Source organism: Ceratina calcarata, unplaced genomic scaffold, assembly GCF_001652005.2.
Source record: "Ceratina calcarata isolate Rehan_Ccalc_2016 unplaced genomic scaffold, ASM165200v1 scaffold347.2, whole genome shotgun sequence".
Classification (NCBI taxonomy): domain Eukaryota; kingdom Metazoa; phylum Arthropoda; class Insecta; order Hymenoptera; family Apidae; genus Ceratina; species Ceratina calcarata.
Window position 1 is genome coordinate 556,170 of NW_017157600.1, and position 13,168 is coordinate 569,337.

At 36.3% G+C, this 13,168-nt stretch overlaps 6 protein-coding genes across 12 annotated transcripts; 3 read left to right on the forward strand and 3 right to left on the reverse strand.

Moving 5' to 3' along the window:
- Window position 1: 1 nt before the first annotated feature.
- Marf (Mitochondrial assembly regulatory factor) lies at window positions 2-5,472 on the forward strand. Of its 7 annotated transcripts, none has more exons than XM_026813631.1 (12): window positions 6-90; window positions 904-987; window positions 1,610-2,215; window positions 2,291-2,398; window positions 2,668-2,688; window positions 2,950-3,103; window positions 3,177-3,315; window positions 3,381-3,694; window positions 3,775-4,070; window positions 4,140-4,307; window positions 4,399-4,595; window positions 4,670-5,472. In XM_026813631.1, exons 2-12 carry the CDS (start codon window positions 970-972, stop codon window positions 4,872-4,874), a joined length of 2,226 nt encoding a protein of 741 aa, XP_026669432.1. In that variant the 5' UTR covers window positions 6-90; window positions 904-969; the 3' UTR covers window positions 4,875-5,472. The 7 variants fall into 7 exon arrangements, with proteins under 7 accessions (XP_017880363.1, XP_026669432.1, XP_017880367.1 ...); XM_018024878.2 differs by lacking the exon at window positions 6-90 and adding an exon at window positions 307-466; XM_018024874.2 differs by lacking the exon at window positions 904-987 and having other exon boundaries at window positions 2-90; window positions 1,408-2,215.
- A 97-nt stretch (window positions 5,473-5,569) lies between these two features.
- On the forward strand, window positions 5,570-6,348 carry Coa8 (Cytochrome c oxidase assembly factor 8). The gene is made up of 3 exons (XM_018024888.2): window positions 5,570-5,699; window positions 5,774-5,980; window positions 6,058-6,348. Exons 1-3 carry the CDS (start codon window positions 5,634-5,636, stop codon window positions 6,256-6,258), a joined length of 474 nt encoding a protein of 157 aa, XP_017880377.1. The 5' UTR covers window positions 5,570-5,633; the 3' UTR covers window positions 6,259-6,348.
- On the reverse strand, window positions 6,304-8,237 carry LOC108625117 (putative golgin subfamily A member 6-like protein 3). Its single transcript, XM_026813632.1, has 6 exons — window positions 8,011-8,237; window positions 7,697-7,936; window positions 7,540-7,640; window positions 7,221-7,476; window positions 6,935-7,162; window positions 6,304-6,879 (listed from the first exon to the last, which is right to left on the reverse strand). The coding sequence occupies exons 1-6, from the start codon at window positions 8,224-8,226 to the stop codon at window positions 6,490-6,492; spliced, it is 1,431 nt and encodes a 476-aa protein (XP_026669433.1). The 5' UTR covers window positions 8,227-8,237; the 3' UTR covers window positions 6,304-6,489.
- Window positions 8,238-8,418: 181 nt separating this feature from the next.
- LOC113464363 (uncharacterized) lies at window positions 8,419-8,858 on the reverse strand. Its single transcript, XM_026813636.1, has 2 exons — window positions 8,730-8,858; window positions 8,419-8,654 (listed from the first exon to the last, which is right to left on the reverse strand). The coding sequence occupies exons 1-2, from the start codon at window positions 8,835-8,837 to the stop codon at window positions 8,436-8,438; spliced, it is 327 nt and encodes a 108-aa protein (XP_026669437.1). The 5' UTR covers window positions 8,838-8,858; the 3' UTR covers window positions 8,419-8,435.
- Window positions 8,859-9,147: 289 nt separating this feature from the next.
- Window positions 9,148-9,827, forward strand: LOC108625125 (uncharacterized). Its single transcript, XM_026813634.1, has 3 exons — window positions 9,148-9,344; window positions 9,408-9,645; window positions 9,736-9,827. The coding sequence occupies exons 1-3, from the start codon at window positions 9,173-9,175 to the stop codon at window positions 9,764-9,766; spliced, it is 441 nt and encodes a 146-aa protein (XP_026669435.1). The 5' UTR covers window positions 9,148-9,172; the 3' UTR covers window positions 9,767-9,827.
- A 41-nt stretch (window positions 9,828-9,868) lies between these two features.
- Window positions 9,869-13,156, reverse strand: LOC108625122 (protein claret segregational). Its single transcript, XM_018024880.2, has 4 exons — window positions 11,962-13,156; window positions 11,606-11,897; window positions 11,254-11,528; window positions 9,869-11,185 (listed from the first exon to the last, which is right to left on the reverse strand). Exons 1-4 carry the CDS (start codon window positions 12,966-12,968, stop codon window positions 10,765-10,767), a joined length of 1,995 nt encoding a protein of 664 aa, XP_017880369.1. The 5' UTR covers window positions 12,969-13,156; the 3' UTR covers window positions 9,869-10,764.
- Window positions 13,157-13,168: the final 12 nt, after the last annotated feature.

The window sequence follows — 13,168 nt, forward strand, 5'->3', positions numbered from 1 at the left end:
GAAGCCAGAAGATCATTTTCACACAGAATAAACTTTTCATAGTTCACCTAATGTTAATCGCACAGAAATATTATTATTCTTTTAAACAAGGTAAGAATCTCTCTACGTATTCATATTATGAATTATTTTTGAAATCATTAAAGAATTCTTATATTCCTTATATGATTTTTAATAAGATTCTAAATTTTTAAAGAGGATAAATGATTTTTTTAACTGACGTAACTATAATATTGTGGCATCGATAATCACGGATGTAATTGTTCAATATAAGAATTGGCCTTCATCGAGTGTCACGTGTTTCCGATCAGTCCGCATACGAACTTCTTCTAATGTTACTTCGTTGCTTCCTTCTACTTAGTAATTCGTTAGATATTTAGTAATCTCGAAATGTTATTCACTGGTTTACGCGCGATTTAACTTATACAAGGCTAGAAATATGATATTAGGAGAACTGTAGTTATTAACGGTAAGATTTCTAAGTTCTCTAGTCCATAGAATCTCGCATCGGTGCAGGTTATATTTCAGTATACGATCATAAATGTAATCCTGATTTTTAACAAATTTTGTTTTCTATGAACATAACTGTACTGACAATCATTAGACTATATCTATTGTTACATTTTTGTGTATACTCGTATGCGTCGTTATTCGGCAGCCAGACACAAAAGCGTAGAAGAATCTGTCGCAATCGTCGTGTATAAAACGTACACATCAAATTATCAGAATTTATAAATATCGCGTCTAGCATATAAGCTCATTCATTGAACATATAGAGACGTTCTACTTCCTTGTGTATACAATAAGAAAAAATGATCCCATTTAGGCTTTAATATGGTTTGCGAAAATATATTTTTAATTCATAGCGTTATAAATGTTAAGTCCGGTATAAAAATGGTGTTTTAGAAGATTTGGACTAAGGGAGATACTGAAAAGTTACGTCTCATTCATATTGTGACAAAGGACACTTCAATGACTAAAGACAAAAAGGTTTTACTGCCTCGTATATAAATGTTCAGTAGTGCTTATTATGTGCGATAGATTTCACATGTATCTACACTCACGATCGCACAGACTGTTGACAATATGTTAATATCTGTACTTTCATTTTATTCAAACTGTACAAGTTCCAATATGAAAATATGTAGTACCTCGATGGCTTATCTTTTATTTCTCTGTGTTATACTGTTCCTTAATATGTATCTACAATATCAGTTGTATTTCTTCCTTTATGTTTCATTTTCATAGTTGACTAAGTTAGTTGAAGTATCGCAGTGTGCTTAATGTATACATATATGCAATTGACCTGTAAGATTCTGCATAATTACATATAAATATGTATATATATAATTATGTAAATAGACATTGCTCCTAGAAGGTGTTTAATTATTGCTTTTTTTATGATTTCAGTTGGTCCTGCATGCTGTGCACTGCATCATCGTCCTGCCCAAAACATTGCACTGTATTTTTTCTTAAGTTTGCCAAAAAAATATTATATATACAATAAATTAACTAAGGAATGGCTGCCTACATCAATCGTACAATGTCCATGATTGGAGGAGACAGCCACATAAGAACGACAGATATACGAACTGATAATTCTCCCCTTCAGATTTTTGTTAAGGCCAAGAAAAAGATCAATGACATATTCGTGGAGATAGACGATTATGTGCAGGACACTGTGGGGTTTATGAAATCGTTGCAAAGCGATCGTAATATCGTTACCAAAGAAGAAGCAGAGAGAATTGCGAGCTATGTCGACAAAGTCCATGCAATCAGAGATGTACTTAAAAGGGATCACATGAAGGTTGCATTTTTCGGGAGGACTAGCAATGGGAAGAGTACAGTTATCAATGCGATGCTACGCGACAAAATTTTGCCAAGCGGCATAGGACATACGACGAATTGTTTCTTGCAAGTCGAAGGTTCGGAAAATGGTGAATCTTACTTGATCACCGAAGGCTCGGCAGAGAAGCAACCGGTCCAGTCAGTCGGCCAGTTGGGCCATGCTCTCTGTAAAGAAAAATTGTGCGAAAGTCATTTAGTGAGAATATTTTGGCCAAAAGAGAAATGTTTGCTGTTACGAGACGACGTAGTCTTTGTAGACAGCCCTGGGGTGGATGTGACACCTAATCTGGATGAGTGGATAGATAAGCATTGTTTGGATGCAGACGTCTTTGTTTTGGTAGCCAATGCTGAATCTACTCTAATGGTGACCGTAAGTACCACGAGTATCTTTTTCATTTCTTTCCGATTGTACAACGTGCATGTAATAATAATAATTTAATTACAGGAGAAGAACTTCTTCCACAAAGTGTCTACAAAATTATCCAAGCCAAATATCTTTATTCTAAATAATAGGTGGGATGCATCTGCTTCGGAACCAGAATTCTTTGAACAGGTATACATTATATAAAGTTTTACTTGTAGATATTTTATAAATATAAGTTTCGTAGTCATTTAATCCAATTGGTAAATGACTTGATTTTCTCACGTAAGAACATTTTGTATATTTTTTTAATTAAAGCTGGTACTACATATTAAGGTTCTTGTCTATTTGCACGTAAGCAATCTAGAATGTAAAAGCGAAGCACAAATTCATTGATAATTAGCTGTATGCAGTGGCAGCTTTACACAAATAATTCATATAATACCCATTTATCCCAATAGCAGGTCAAGGAGCAGAAAGAAGTAAGTTACTTTTTTGTACATTTTTTATATATTTATGTTTCGTACACTGTAAACGTTTTATTTTGATCACAAATGAAGTTCTGATGCACTAGACGGTATATGATGTGCACAGCATGAAGTTAAAATAGAATATTTTTAAGAAGTTTAATTAATTTTGTGCTTGCAATACACGACACAAATCTTAATATGTGCTTCCCGCTTCTCCCATTATTTCAAAGTATATAATGTAACTTATTTTTATTTCGTTCTTGTGTGTGCTAGGTAAGGGCACAGCATCAAGAACGGGCTGTCGATTTCTTGGCAAGGGAGTTAAAAGTTTACACGGCTAAAGATGCCGAGGAACGGGTATTCTTTATATCTGCCAAGGAAACTCTTCAAGCTCGTATGCAAGAACAACGTGGTCAACCCGCTCACAGTAAACTATTTTTTCTCTCACGTACAGATCGCACGAACGATTTGAATTTAACATACGTGGAACTCTTTTCTAGACGGCGCTTTAGCAGAAGGATTTCAGAATCGTTATTTCGAATTCCAAGATTTCGAACGAAAATTCGAAGAGTGTATCTCGAAGTCTGCTGTGAAGACGAAGTTCGAGCAGCATTCTGACCGCGGGAAACATATCGCCATGTATGTAGCTTAAATATTTCGCATTTATTTGTCACAGTTTTAATTTGTCGAATTAATTTTTACAGGGAAATTAGGCAAACGCTGGACGAAATACTGGATCGAACGCAAAAAATGAAAAGCGAACAATTACTTATTAAGAAAGATGTACATGACAAATTGAATTACACAGAACAACAATTATTGTCGCTGACTCAGGAGATGAAAGACAAGATTCATCACATGGTTGAAGACGTAGAGCAAAGAGTGTCCAAAGCTCTGAGCGAAGAAATTCGTAGATTAGCTGTACTTGTCGACGAATTTAGTGTACCGTTCCATACTGAGCCATTAGTACTAAATGTATATAAACGAGAACTTCATTCACACGTAGAAAATGGTTTAGGTAAGGACTATCATTTTTTTGGACTTGTTTACTTTTCGCGTTCAATTCTCGACAGAATAATCAATCGCTTAATTTCATAGGTTCAAATTTAAGAGCGAGACTCAGTACTGCGTTGGCACTGAATATAGAACACTCACAGCGAGAGATGACAGAACGAATGGCAAGCTTATTGCCGGAGAACAAAAGACAAATGTCTTTGAACATTTTGCCGAGGCGGGAGCCATTCGAAATTTTGTACAAGTTAAATTGCGACAATTTGTGCGCAGACTTCCACGAGAATTTAGAGTTCCGATTCTCCTGGGGAATCACAGCCATAATTAATAGATTCGCGGGTAGACAGGGGAAGAAATTAGCTATCGCTAATTATCCGCAAGAGGTGCACAATTTATCTCGTATTTATAAAACTTATTAACAATAAATCATTATTTAATTTGCATGTTTGTAGATACCACCGACAGTTATGTCTCCTACGGGCAGTGTAGATTCTGTCAAATTCATGTCGAGTGCTCCGAGCTATCAGCCGAGATCAGACGATTGGTCATTGGCTACTAAAATCGCAGTGGCGTCTATAACGTCTCAGGGTACAATGGGTGGACTTATAGTTGCTGGCTTCGTAAGTACACACGAATTTAGGCTTCGACGTGCCAAAGTTTCTTTGTTTTTAAGTTGTTTCTAAGTTGTTTCTAAGTTGTTTTACTTTTAAGATGTTGAAGACGATCGGTTGGAGACTTATAGCTGTCACCGGTACTATATACGGTGCATTATATCTTTACGAACGACTAACGTGGACTAATCGAGCAAAGGAACGAGAATTCAAACGACAATACGTGAATCACGCGACAAATAAGTTGAAACTGATAGTGGATCTGACGTCCGCGAATTGCAGCCACCAAGTGCAACAGTAAGCGATCGGATTGTACCGATGATTGTTCGTTTTCAGGGAATAATTATTACGGTGCTTTTGTACGATTGCAGAGAGTTGTCTAGTACTTTCGCACGTCTGTGCCATTTAGTGGACGAGACGACCACCGAAATGGATAGCGAACTAAAGAACATTGCTAGTACAATACGGATACTCGAAGAGGCGACCAGTAGCGCGAAAGTTTTACGGAACAAGGCTAATTATTTAACGAACGAACTAGATTTATTTGACGCAGCATACTTGAAGTCATTGAACTAAACATTGAACGACCGTTTGTTTTTAGGAAATAATACAATTTACTAAAGGACGATGTTCGATAACATCGCTGTTTCGGGAAATACGTTCACGCGTAACAATATAAACATATGCTTGTACGTGTTTCCCGAAATAATCAATCGTGCGTATAGAAGGAATGTTTTTACAGAAACTTCTAGTCTTAAATGCAGGCAACCTCGACTTTTCTCAATTTGTGATCCCTCATTTTAAAGGAACTTTTTTTATCGGATTCGAGCCAGCAGAATAATTTCTTTTATAAAGAGCTCAAGCACAAAAATAATCCTACGTAGATTACCGATCAATTTTCGATGTATTTTTGTTTTCAACAATCTATTTTGAAAACGGATCAATCGCTAGGGAAAGAACACATTACATTTTTTTGCAAAAGCAACTTTAATTTTAAACAGAGATCAACCAACAATCGATTTATATTCAAATGTATTAAGAGGATGTGCGAATCTATTATGTAGTGAATGAAATAATGCAACTGCTAGATTTATTAGATTATATTTACAAAGAGCTTATGTTGTATTAATAAAAAGTTATTTGTTGAGTAAAAACTACCCCACAGTTCCACGTATCGATTGTGTTATGCATTTGCATTACCTCGAGCGAAGGAAGGATTATGTAAAAATTCGTGGGTACGGTGTGTGCGTACGTATTGATTATAATCAACGTGCGAAGTGAAAAGCAATCGTTGCGATACGTAACCCCGTGGAAACATGTGAGGACGTCGTGGAGATGGAACGAATATGTAATTACGCGCAAATAAAACGATCTAACAATGTAGTCCGATTATTCAGCGCAGTAAGCTCTTCGTTTATCGCGCGACACGAATTCTTGTCGATTCTATTTACATTCATCATTTCTATTTCAAACAGAAAGTGTCTCCTAACCTAAAGCTTCCCACGCCTTCGGCACATTGCGATTTGATCGGGCCGCCTGATCCGATTTCGAATATACGACCGATCATTGTCGCGAGATCCGAGAATGAAAGTAAATTGGAGAAGATTTATAGAGAAGCCAGAGAGGACACACAAACCTGGAATCAACATTTCTGGACGAAACACAACATTAGGTTTATCAAGGTATGCTTGAATCTTACGGATTAGAATGTGAGGAAAAATTCATATTTCATTCTAAGATATACGATTGTATTTCGCAGGAACGTAAACAATTCCAGGAGAATTTAAAGAAGGAAGGGAAAACTTCGATCACTGCTGATGACATGTCAGTGTTTTATAAAGAATTTTTGGACAAGAATTGGCACACACATTTCAATTATAACATCGCTTGGTACAGGAGAAATATTAAATTACTGTTCCTCGAGTTTGGGGTAAGAATATCTAAATTGAAATTTAGGTGATTGACAGTATTCTTTGAACATAGTGTATTGTACATATTTACAATGTAAATCTCTATTTATGATTTATTTGTAAGCTGTTAAGAGTAAAATATATATGTATACATGATATACGTAAATACTGTCCGATGTTTATTCACACGTAATTCGATTGAGAAGTCATGTACATATTCATCAACTTTCAATGCAACATTTCGTTAACGCAAACAATGACAATTACTAAATTTATGTCAATCACACTACATAACCGTTCTGACATAACTGATTTCTTAAACATCCTATCTCATGATCTTTTCTCTCCACAATCAAAGCCATGTATCTGTATTGTTTCCTCTGACAGACAAGTTTCTTTTGATATTCTTTCATGCACTGTTGCAATTTCTGATAAGTGAATTTGGCAATTGCAACGGCTCTTTGTTTCTCCTTTCTCAAATATTCTATTTCATTCATAAGAGCTTTACATTGTTCACACGGTGACGAATACACTCGACTTAATTTATCATCAGCTGCGCCTAACGTTACTTGCAAAGATACATTCCTTTCTCTCTCTATGTGCAATTCCTCTTTCATTTGATCAAATTCAGAAGCAACTTCCTGTATCATATCTTGACTATCAAGCAATAACTAGAAAATACGTTATAAATAATACCTTAGTTGTAATTTGAAATGCATGCATTACCTTTTTTTGCTTCGTAATTGTTCTAGTCTGATCCTCGATAATCTTCTCCTTTATCCTCAATTCGGATGAATACTGTTCCTTAACAGTATCCAATTCTCGTTTGAGACAATCGCAAGTCTTCAGTTCTTCGCACAAACACTTCGCCAAGTCCTCTATCTTTCCTTCCATTTCTTCTTTATTAGCGTCATTCGTTTGTAACGCTTCTCTCGCCTCTTCTAATTGAACATTCTTCGAATACAACTCAAATTAATGTCGTTTTCTAATTTCACGCTTTTCCAAGTAATACCTTTTCATGTAATTTCTCATCCTTTTGCCGTAACTCTTTATTCTTCTTCAATAATTCTTTTTCCTTCTTATGAATGTCCTGTTGCTGAGTATTACAAATACAAGTCACTTCGCATAGCCTTCTCTTTTGTATGTTAATCACGTTCGAGAGTTCTAAAATCATTTCTCTCAACTCCGTTTTCTCCTTACTCAAAGCATCTTCCTTCTCCTTTACAGCACTCTTCATCTTATTTATTTCTCTCTCAAGCTCTTCGCACCTTGTATCGAATTTATATATTTAATATTTGAATACAGGTTCGCCAGAAAGTAATCTAAACAACCTTTTCGATTCGTCTTCCGACAGAGACTGCAATCTGTTCGTTAAATCGTCGCGTTCTTTCAACAAATTTTTATTCAAATCTTCGATCTCGCTTATTTGCCGCTAAAAATGCAATTATTCTACTGTTAATGATAATCATATATTTCACGTACACCTACTTGCAATCTCGCGATTTCGCTCAATAACTGCTCCCTATCCTCTTTTATTATATCTGTCTGATCTTTCGTTCGTTTCACCAAGTCCATCGCAACATTTTTTTGCTCTTCCGCTGTCTCTAATGCACCTTTCAAACAAGCCGCTCTTTGTTCACTGTCCTCCTTCAAACAATCCAAACTGCAAGTCAGATTGTTCAGTTTCATCTGGAGTTCCTCGCAGCGTTTTTTCTCCATTATTAACTCCTGCGATATTACGCACCGTCGTGAATTTAAATACGTCGACGGTGAGTGTGATAATCGATCTTTATAAATAAAACCTTCTGAATTATTTCGAAGATCTCCTTGTCCTTCGCGCAAATACTTTCGATACTGTTATGAGAAAGTCCATCGTATGTGACGACGAGGGAACCCAATAATTCATCTCCGAGGTGATGCGTGGCTTGTTCGTGTCGTACATTGATTATACTCGATCCATTGTTAACAATATCTCTCGTCGGTTCGGTTTGCTCGCCCTTCTCTTCGTACGTGTCCATTATTTCGTCTCTGGTATGTGTTTTGTATATTTCCGTAGCCAAGTCCACTTGGTCGGATTTGCTCTGCCTATCAGGCTGTTGCGATTTTTTATTAACCACTTGCACGTCCCTCGTCACCTGTGCATCTTTTTGAAGCTTCATAAGATCCTGAACCGGTACAAGATCTTGACAAAATAAACGCGTAAACGTTAATCTGGAATGTCGAGTAATTACAGTCCCACAGAAGCTATACCTTCGGCTAATGGAGAATTTTTATACGCATTCAATTTCCTTCGCGTTTTGCACGTTTCAGAATTACACGGTATTCTCCTTTTAGGCTTCTCGTACGGTAAACATTCTTCTACACAACTTTTTGCGCATTGTTCCTTCAATGCATAAATTCGTTTGGTACAGTAACAACATTTACCGAAATCACTGTATAAACTGCACTACGAGTACATAAAGTAAAAGACAAGGTGTTAAATGAACGAATGATCGTTTTCGTTGTTTGAACATATATTTACTTTTTTACATGTTGCGTACGAATCATAGTCTCCCTCCATCCTTTGCAATTTTGAAATGGCAACGAGTTGTCTGTTCAGAGTATCAAGTCGCGTTGAGATGTTGCACATTCCAAATTTGACGAGGCAGTCTCGAAGTATTCGTCATAATCAAATTTATGCCGTTTTCCGGTGGGTGGGTGTGCGAATTCTAAGGTACTGACATTTAAATAGGTGTTGCGGTGTGAAATTGTTGGCCGTCCGTCTGTCGTTTAGATAGTCTTCTTTTCTCGTACACGCACAAATCTCTCGATTCATGATTACAAAAATTACGTTCGTTAAATTTATCTAGAACCAGCAAATTTACGACGTCTTCCCGGGAAGCAACAAATTTGTAATATAGCAATTAACACGCACAATGCGAAATAATAATAATGTGGACGATAATCTAATTCAGGAAATAGTAAATGCCTTTGAGTACCGTTATTTGTGCAATGTTTCGGCGTTATTTGAACTCGTTCAAGAAAAAAGGATCGCGTTACATTGCGTGGAACATATTGTTTCTTTTGGGTTTCGGATTATGGATAGCTCTGTGCATAAGTAACATGCATCACGTCGACGATTCGACGAAGGAGGAAGGTAATCTTTACGTATTTATCAAGTCAGTCTGTTTAATTAATAGTGTATGATGGATTTCGTCAGCTGCGTTATTTTGTTTCCAAAATTCCACCCTTGGAATTGAATACAATGCGTCGGTGATAACAGAAGCGATGGAGGAGATGTTACACGTTACAACAGTAAATTACGCGTTGCACAATTTGATAGTAATTGTAAGAACTGTGCTCCAGTACGTCCAGGTGTTTGTGTCCATGTCGTTCATGATACTTTTTGCTTGTTCAAATGAGTATGTGAGAAAAATAACACGAGCTTGGAACAATGTGTAAGTAGAGAAATTTGAACCGATGAAATCGATGACCAATTATTCTCTTCATTCAAATGTACTCTCACAGGGTGTCTAACTTTTGCGCAGTTGTCTCTCGATTTACGATGAGGACTCATAATAAGAACGTTGATAAAAATGGTTGTACTATTTCGGAGTCAAAACACAATGGAAATTCTGAAATTAACGCGGAATGTGTGGAGACGGAGTTTAGGTATGAGAACAAAAACGAATGGACATTGGAACAGACGAAATGCGTAAAGAAATCGGATGCAAATATAAATACTGTACAGAGTGAAATTATATTTAGCAGTTATACACTATTGCTCTTCAACAATTATGACCATCATCAGTGCTTTCGTAGTCCTCTATTAAAGAATCGTTTGTCGAACAAGTATCTTGTAGATCAACGTTTGGATCATACAAGACGTAGTTTAAAAGTTACGAATAATTTTAAAAAGCATGATGTTATATATAAAAAAATCATGCGCAGAGGCATAGTTAGCTCTTCGCCGGAATTTCAGAAATTCTTAGCAAATTTGAAGAGTTCCCAACTCGTTTACCCATGCACGTTAGAAGTATCGACGGATTACGTCGTTCGTATAAAATCGATTTACAAATAGCTACCTCGAGAGCGTCATTTTAAATAAAATACATATTGTAATTATATATTTGTACAACGTGTTTATTTTCTCTTAGAAGTATTAACATCGTATTTTAATTTGTTATCAATATAAACATTCGAACGGTACATTGAGGAAGATCGAATACATCATTCATCCGATTACAATGTTACTCATTGATATTTGTACAAAGATTTTCCATGAAAACATTTTCATGAAAAACGCGTAACAAATAATTAATTGTGTGAAATTCATCGAGAATTTTGCAATCCGACTAAAAGTAAATCTAATTTAGATGAAAAAATAATTTATTCTAAAAATACTATCGTATATCTTAAAACATCTTACATTAAACTATTTACACATTATCTTACGATGTAAAAAATGGAGGAAGTATGAGGTGTTGTAAAAGACCAGTCGATTATATAAAACAGAATACAAAGAACAGATGACCATTCAAGTCGTTAACTTTAATGAAATATTGCTGGATGATACTTTATGTACTATTTTGTAAGACTGTTCGCGTCCTTTTCGCGTTTCCCATTTTGCAACTGTTAACGTTGCTGGCGAATCTCAGCGAGTTCAGTGTTTCATTATAACACTCGTCTAAAGGCGATACGTTCAGTAACATCAAAGTTTTCGAGTTACCACCTAAGGACGGCATCAATAGATGCGTAAGCTTCGAATTTCTATACGGGATGTGTTCTTGCTTCTTTAAAAGAGCAAGTATCACGTTGCCCAGATTTGCCAGCGACTTGTTGATGTTTTTTGTTTCAGTCACTCGTACAGACTCCTCGTTCTTTAATCTTTCCGAACCCGCCAGATCGACCAAATTCAAGTTTCCTATCGAGACCTCTTCTTTCGTTTTATGCGTTCCGATAAGCTTTATTCTCGCCACAGAATGCGACCTCGATGATCTGTAATATAAAATTTTCGCATAAAAACATGTCTACGCTGTTGTTTCAACCACAGAAGGTGGAATTACCGTTCGTTCGATTGGGTAGCTGCAACCGCTCTGTTACGTTGCGCTATTAAAAGACACTCGTGTAACTCTTCGGGGCTATGAATTTCCTCTACTTGGAGATTAGTGACGAACAAATCGTGACCCTTGGGGTCAGCCATTCGAATGTCGTGATTCTTTGGTTGACAATCCAGTAAATCAACAATATGCTCGTTGTAGATTTCAAGAAAACTGGCTTCTATTCGGTATTCCCAACCAAGTAATTGAAACTCTTTCATTTCTTTAAATATATGCCGTACCTGATGTCAAATAAATGCATATATATTTATTTATACTGTCATCGTGGATATAAGATCCTGAAAATTTAAATACATACCGTTCTAGGTATCATGCCTTCTGTCTCAATATCAGGTAAACCTTCCATAGTGTAAGTTTTGCCAGAACCAGTTTGACCGTACGAGAAAACGCAAACGTTATATTCTTCCAACGCAGATTGTACCAACAACGCTAATTCTTCAAAGATACCTTCTTGTTTCACGGTTGGTGGAAACACTTTATCGAAAGAAAATTCTTGTCGATTTGCTCTGCACTTCCCGCTAGCCACACTCGAGCTATCGAACTTGCCGACTTCAATAGTGCATTCATCTATGAAGTTCAACGTACACATCCTGTAGGAAACAAAAAAATATTCTCAAGAATCCGTTAGATATCAATATAATGTAAAATACATACGGTTTCCCAAGCTCTTCGTTCGTTCTGGGACGAACCCTACAGAACACTCTGATGTTTCCTTTCATCTCTTGAATTGCTTTACGCAGTACTCGGCGATCTTTATCCATGGTGTGTACTAGAGTCTGTAAATCTGTTTTCAGTTTCTCGAGGTCTTCATTGATTTTCATTTGAGTATCTAAATTCAATTGTAAATCTTTTACTACGGCTTCGTGCTTACTAATTAGAGTTTCCTGGCTGCGACACTTCTGTTTAAATTGGTCCAGGATGCTTGAAACGTTTTGAACTGTTTCTTCTGACTCTTTTAATTGTTTCGTTAAACTTTCGTTTTCTTTATGAACTTTATTCATCTCCTCTTTCATTTCCTTAAGGTCCTTGTCCAGTTTTTCGTTTAAAGTTTCATATTCCTCTGCCTTTTTTTTATACGTGCTCTCAGTTGTCTTCAAGGAGTTCAGTTGTTCTTCTAATTCACTGCATTTCGATGCAGTCTCTTTAAATTGTTGTCTCACATTAGACAATTCGTCACTTGCTTGGGCCAATCGACCCTTCAAGTCCCACTTCATAGGCTTGACAGGTGCACCACTATTTTGTGTCTTCCCAACTCTCGTAGTCTGACTAGGTTTGGCAGTGTTTGTTAATGTAGTACCAGTTCTTGTTGAAGTAGTTGTCACTTTGGCTACAGGTCTAACATATGGTTTCTTAACATCCCCGTGTACTGTGGAGGTTGTAGCTGGCCTTTTCACAGCTCTAGTATTAATGGAAGACATGGTTTTTGATCTGGTAAGAGTCTGCTTGGAGGGAGCCTTATTTTCAGTTGCACATTTATCAGTAATATTCATAGTACTCTTGCATTTCTTCAAAGTTTCACTAGAGCTTTTTTGTGGCTGATTATTCTTATCTTTCAGCTCTTTATTAGTGTCCATGTCTGTTTTAACTTCCTTTATTGAATTAATTACACTCTTCACAGTACTTGGTACATTAAATTTTGGTTTTGGTAGTCGTGACTCCATCTAAAAATCATTGTTAACAAAACTGAGAAATAGAGTAAAGGAAATAATCGAAATAAAAGTGAAGAATATGAAGGAAAGGATTTACTCAATAGAAGCTCAAATATAAATTATCAAAACATTTAAACGCATGATTTAATGTTTAACAAATGAATCTACCATTCATGCATCCACAAATCCAATTCTGTTATACTTTCCAACGC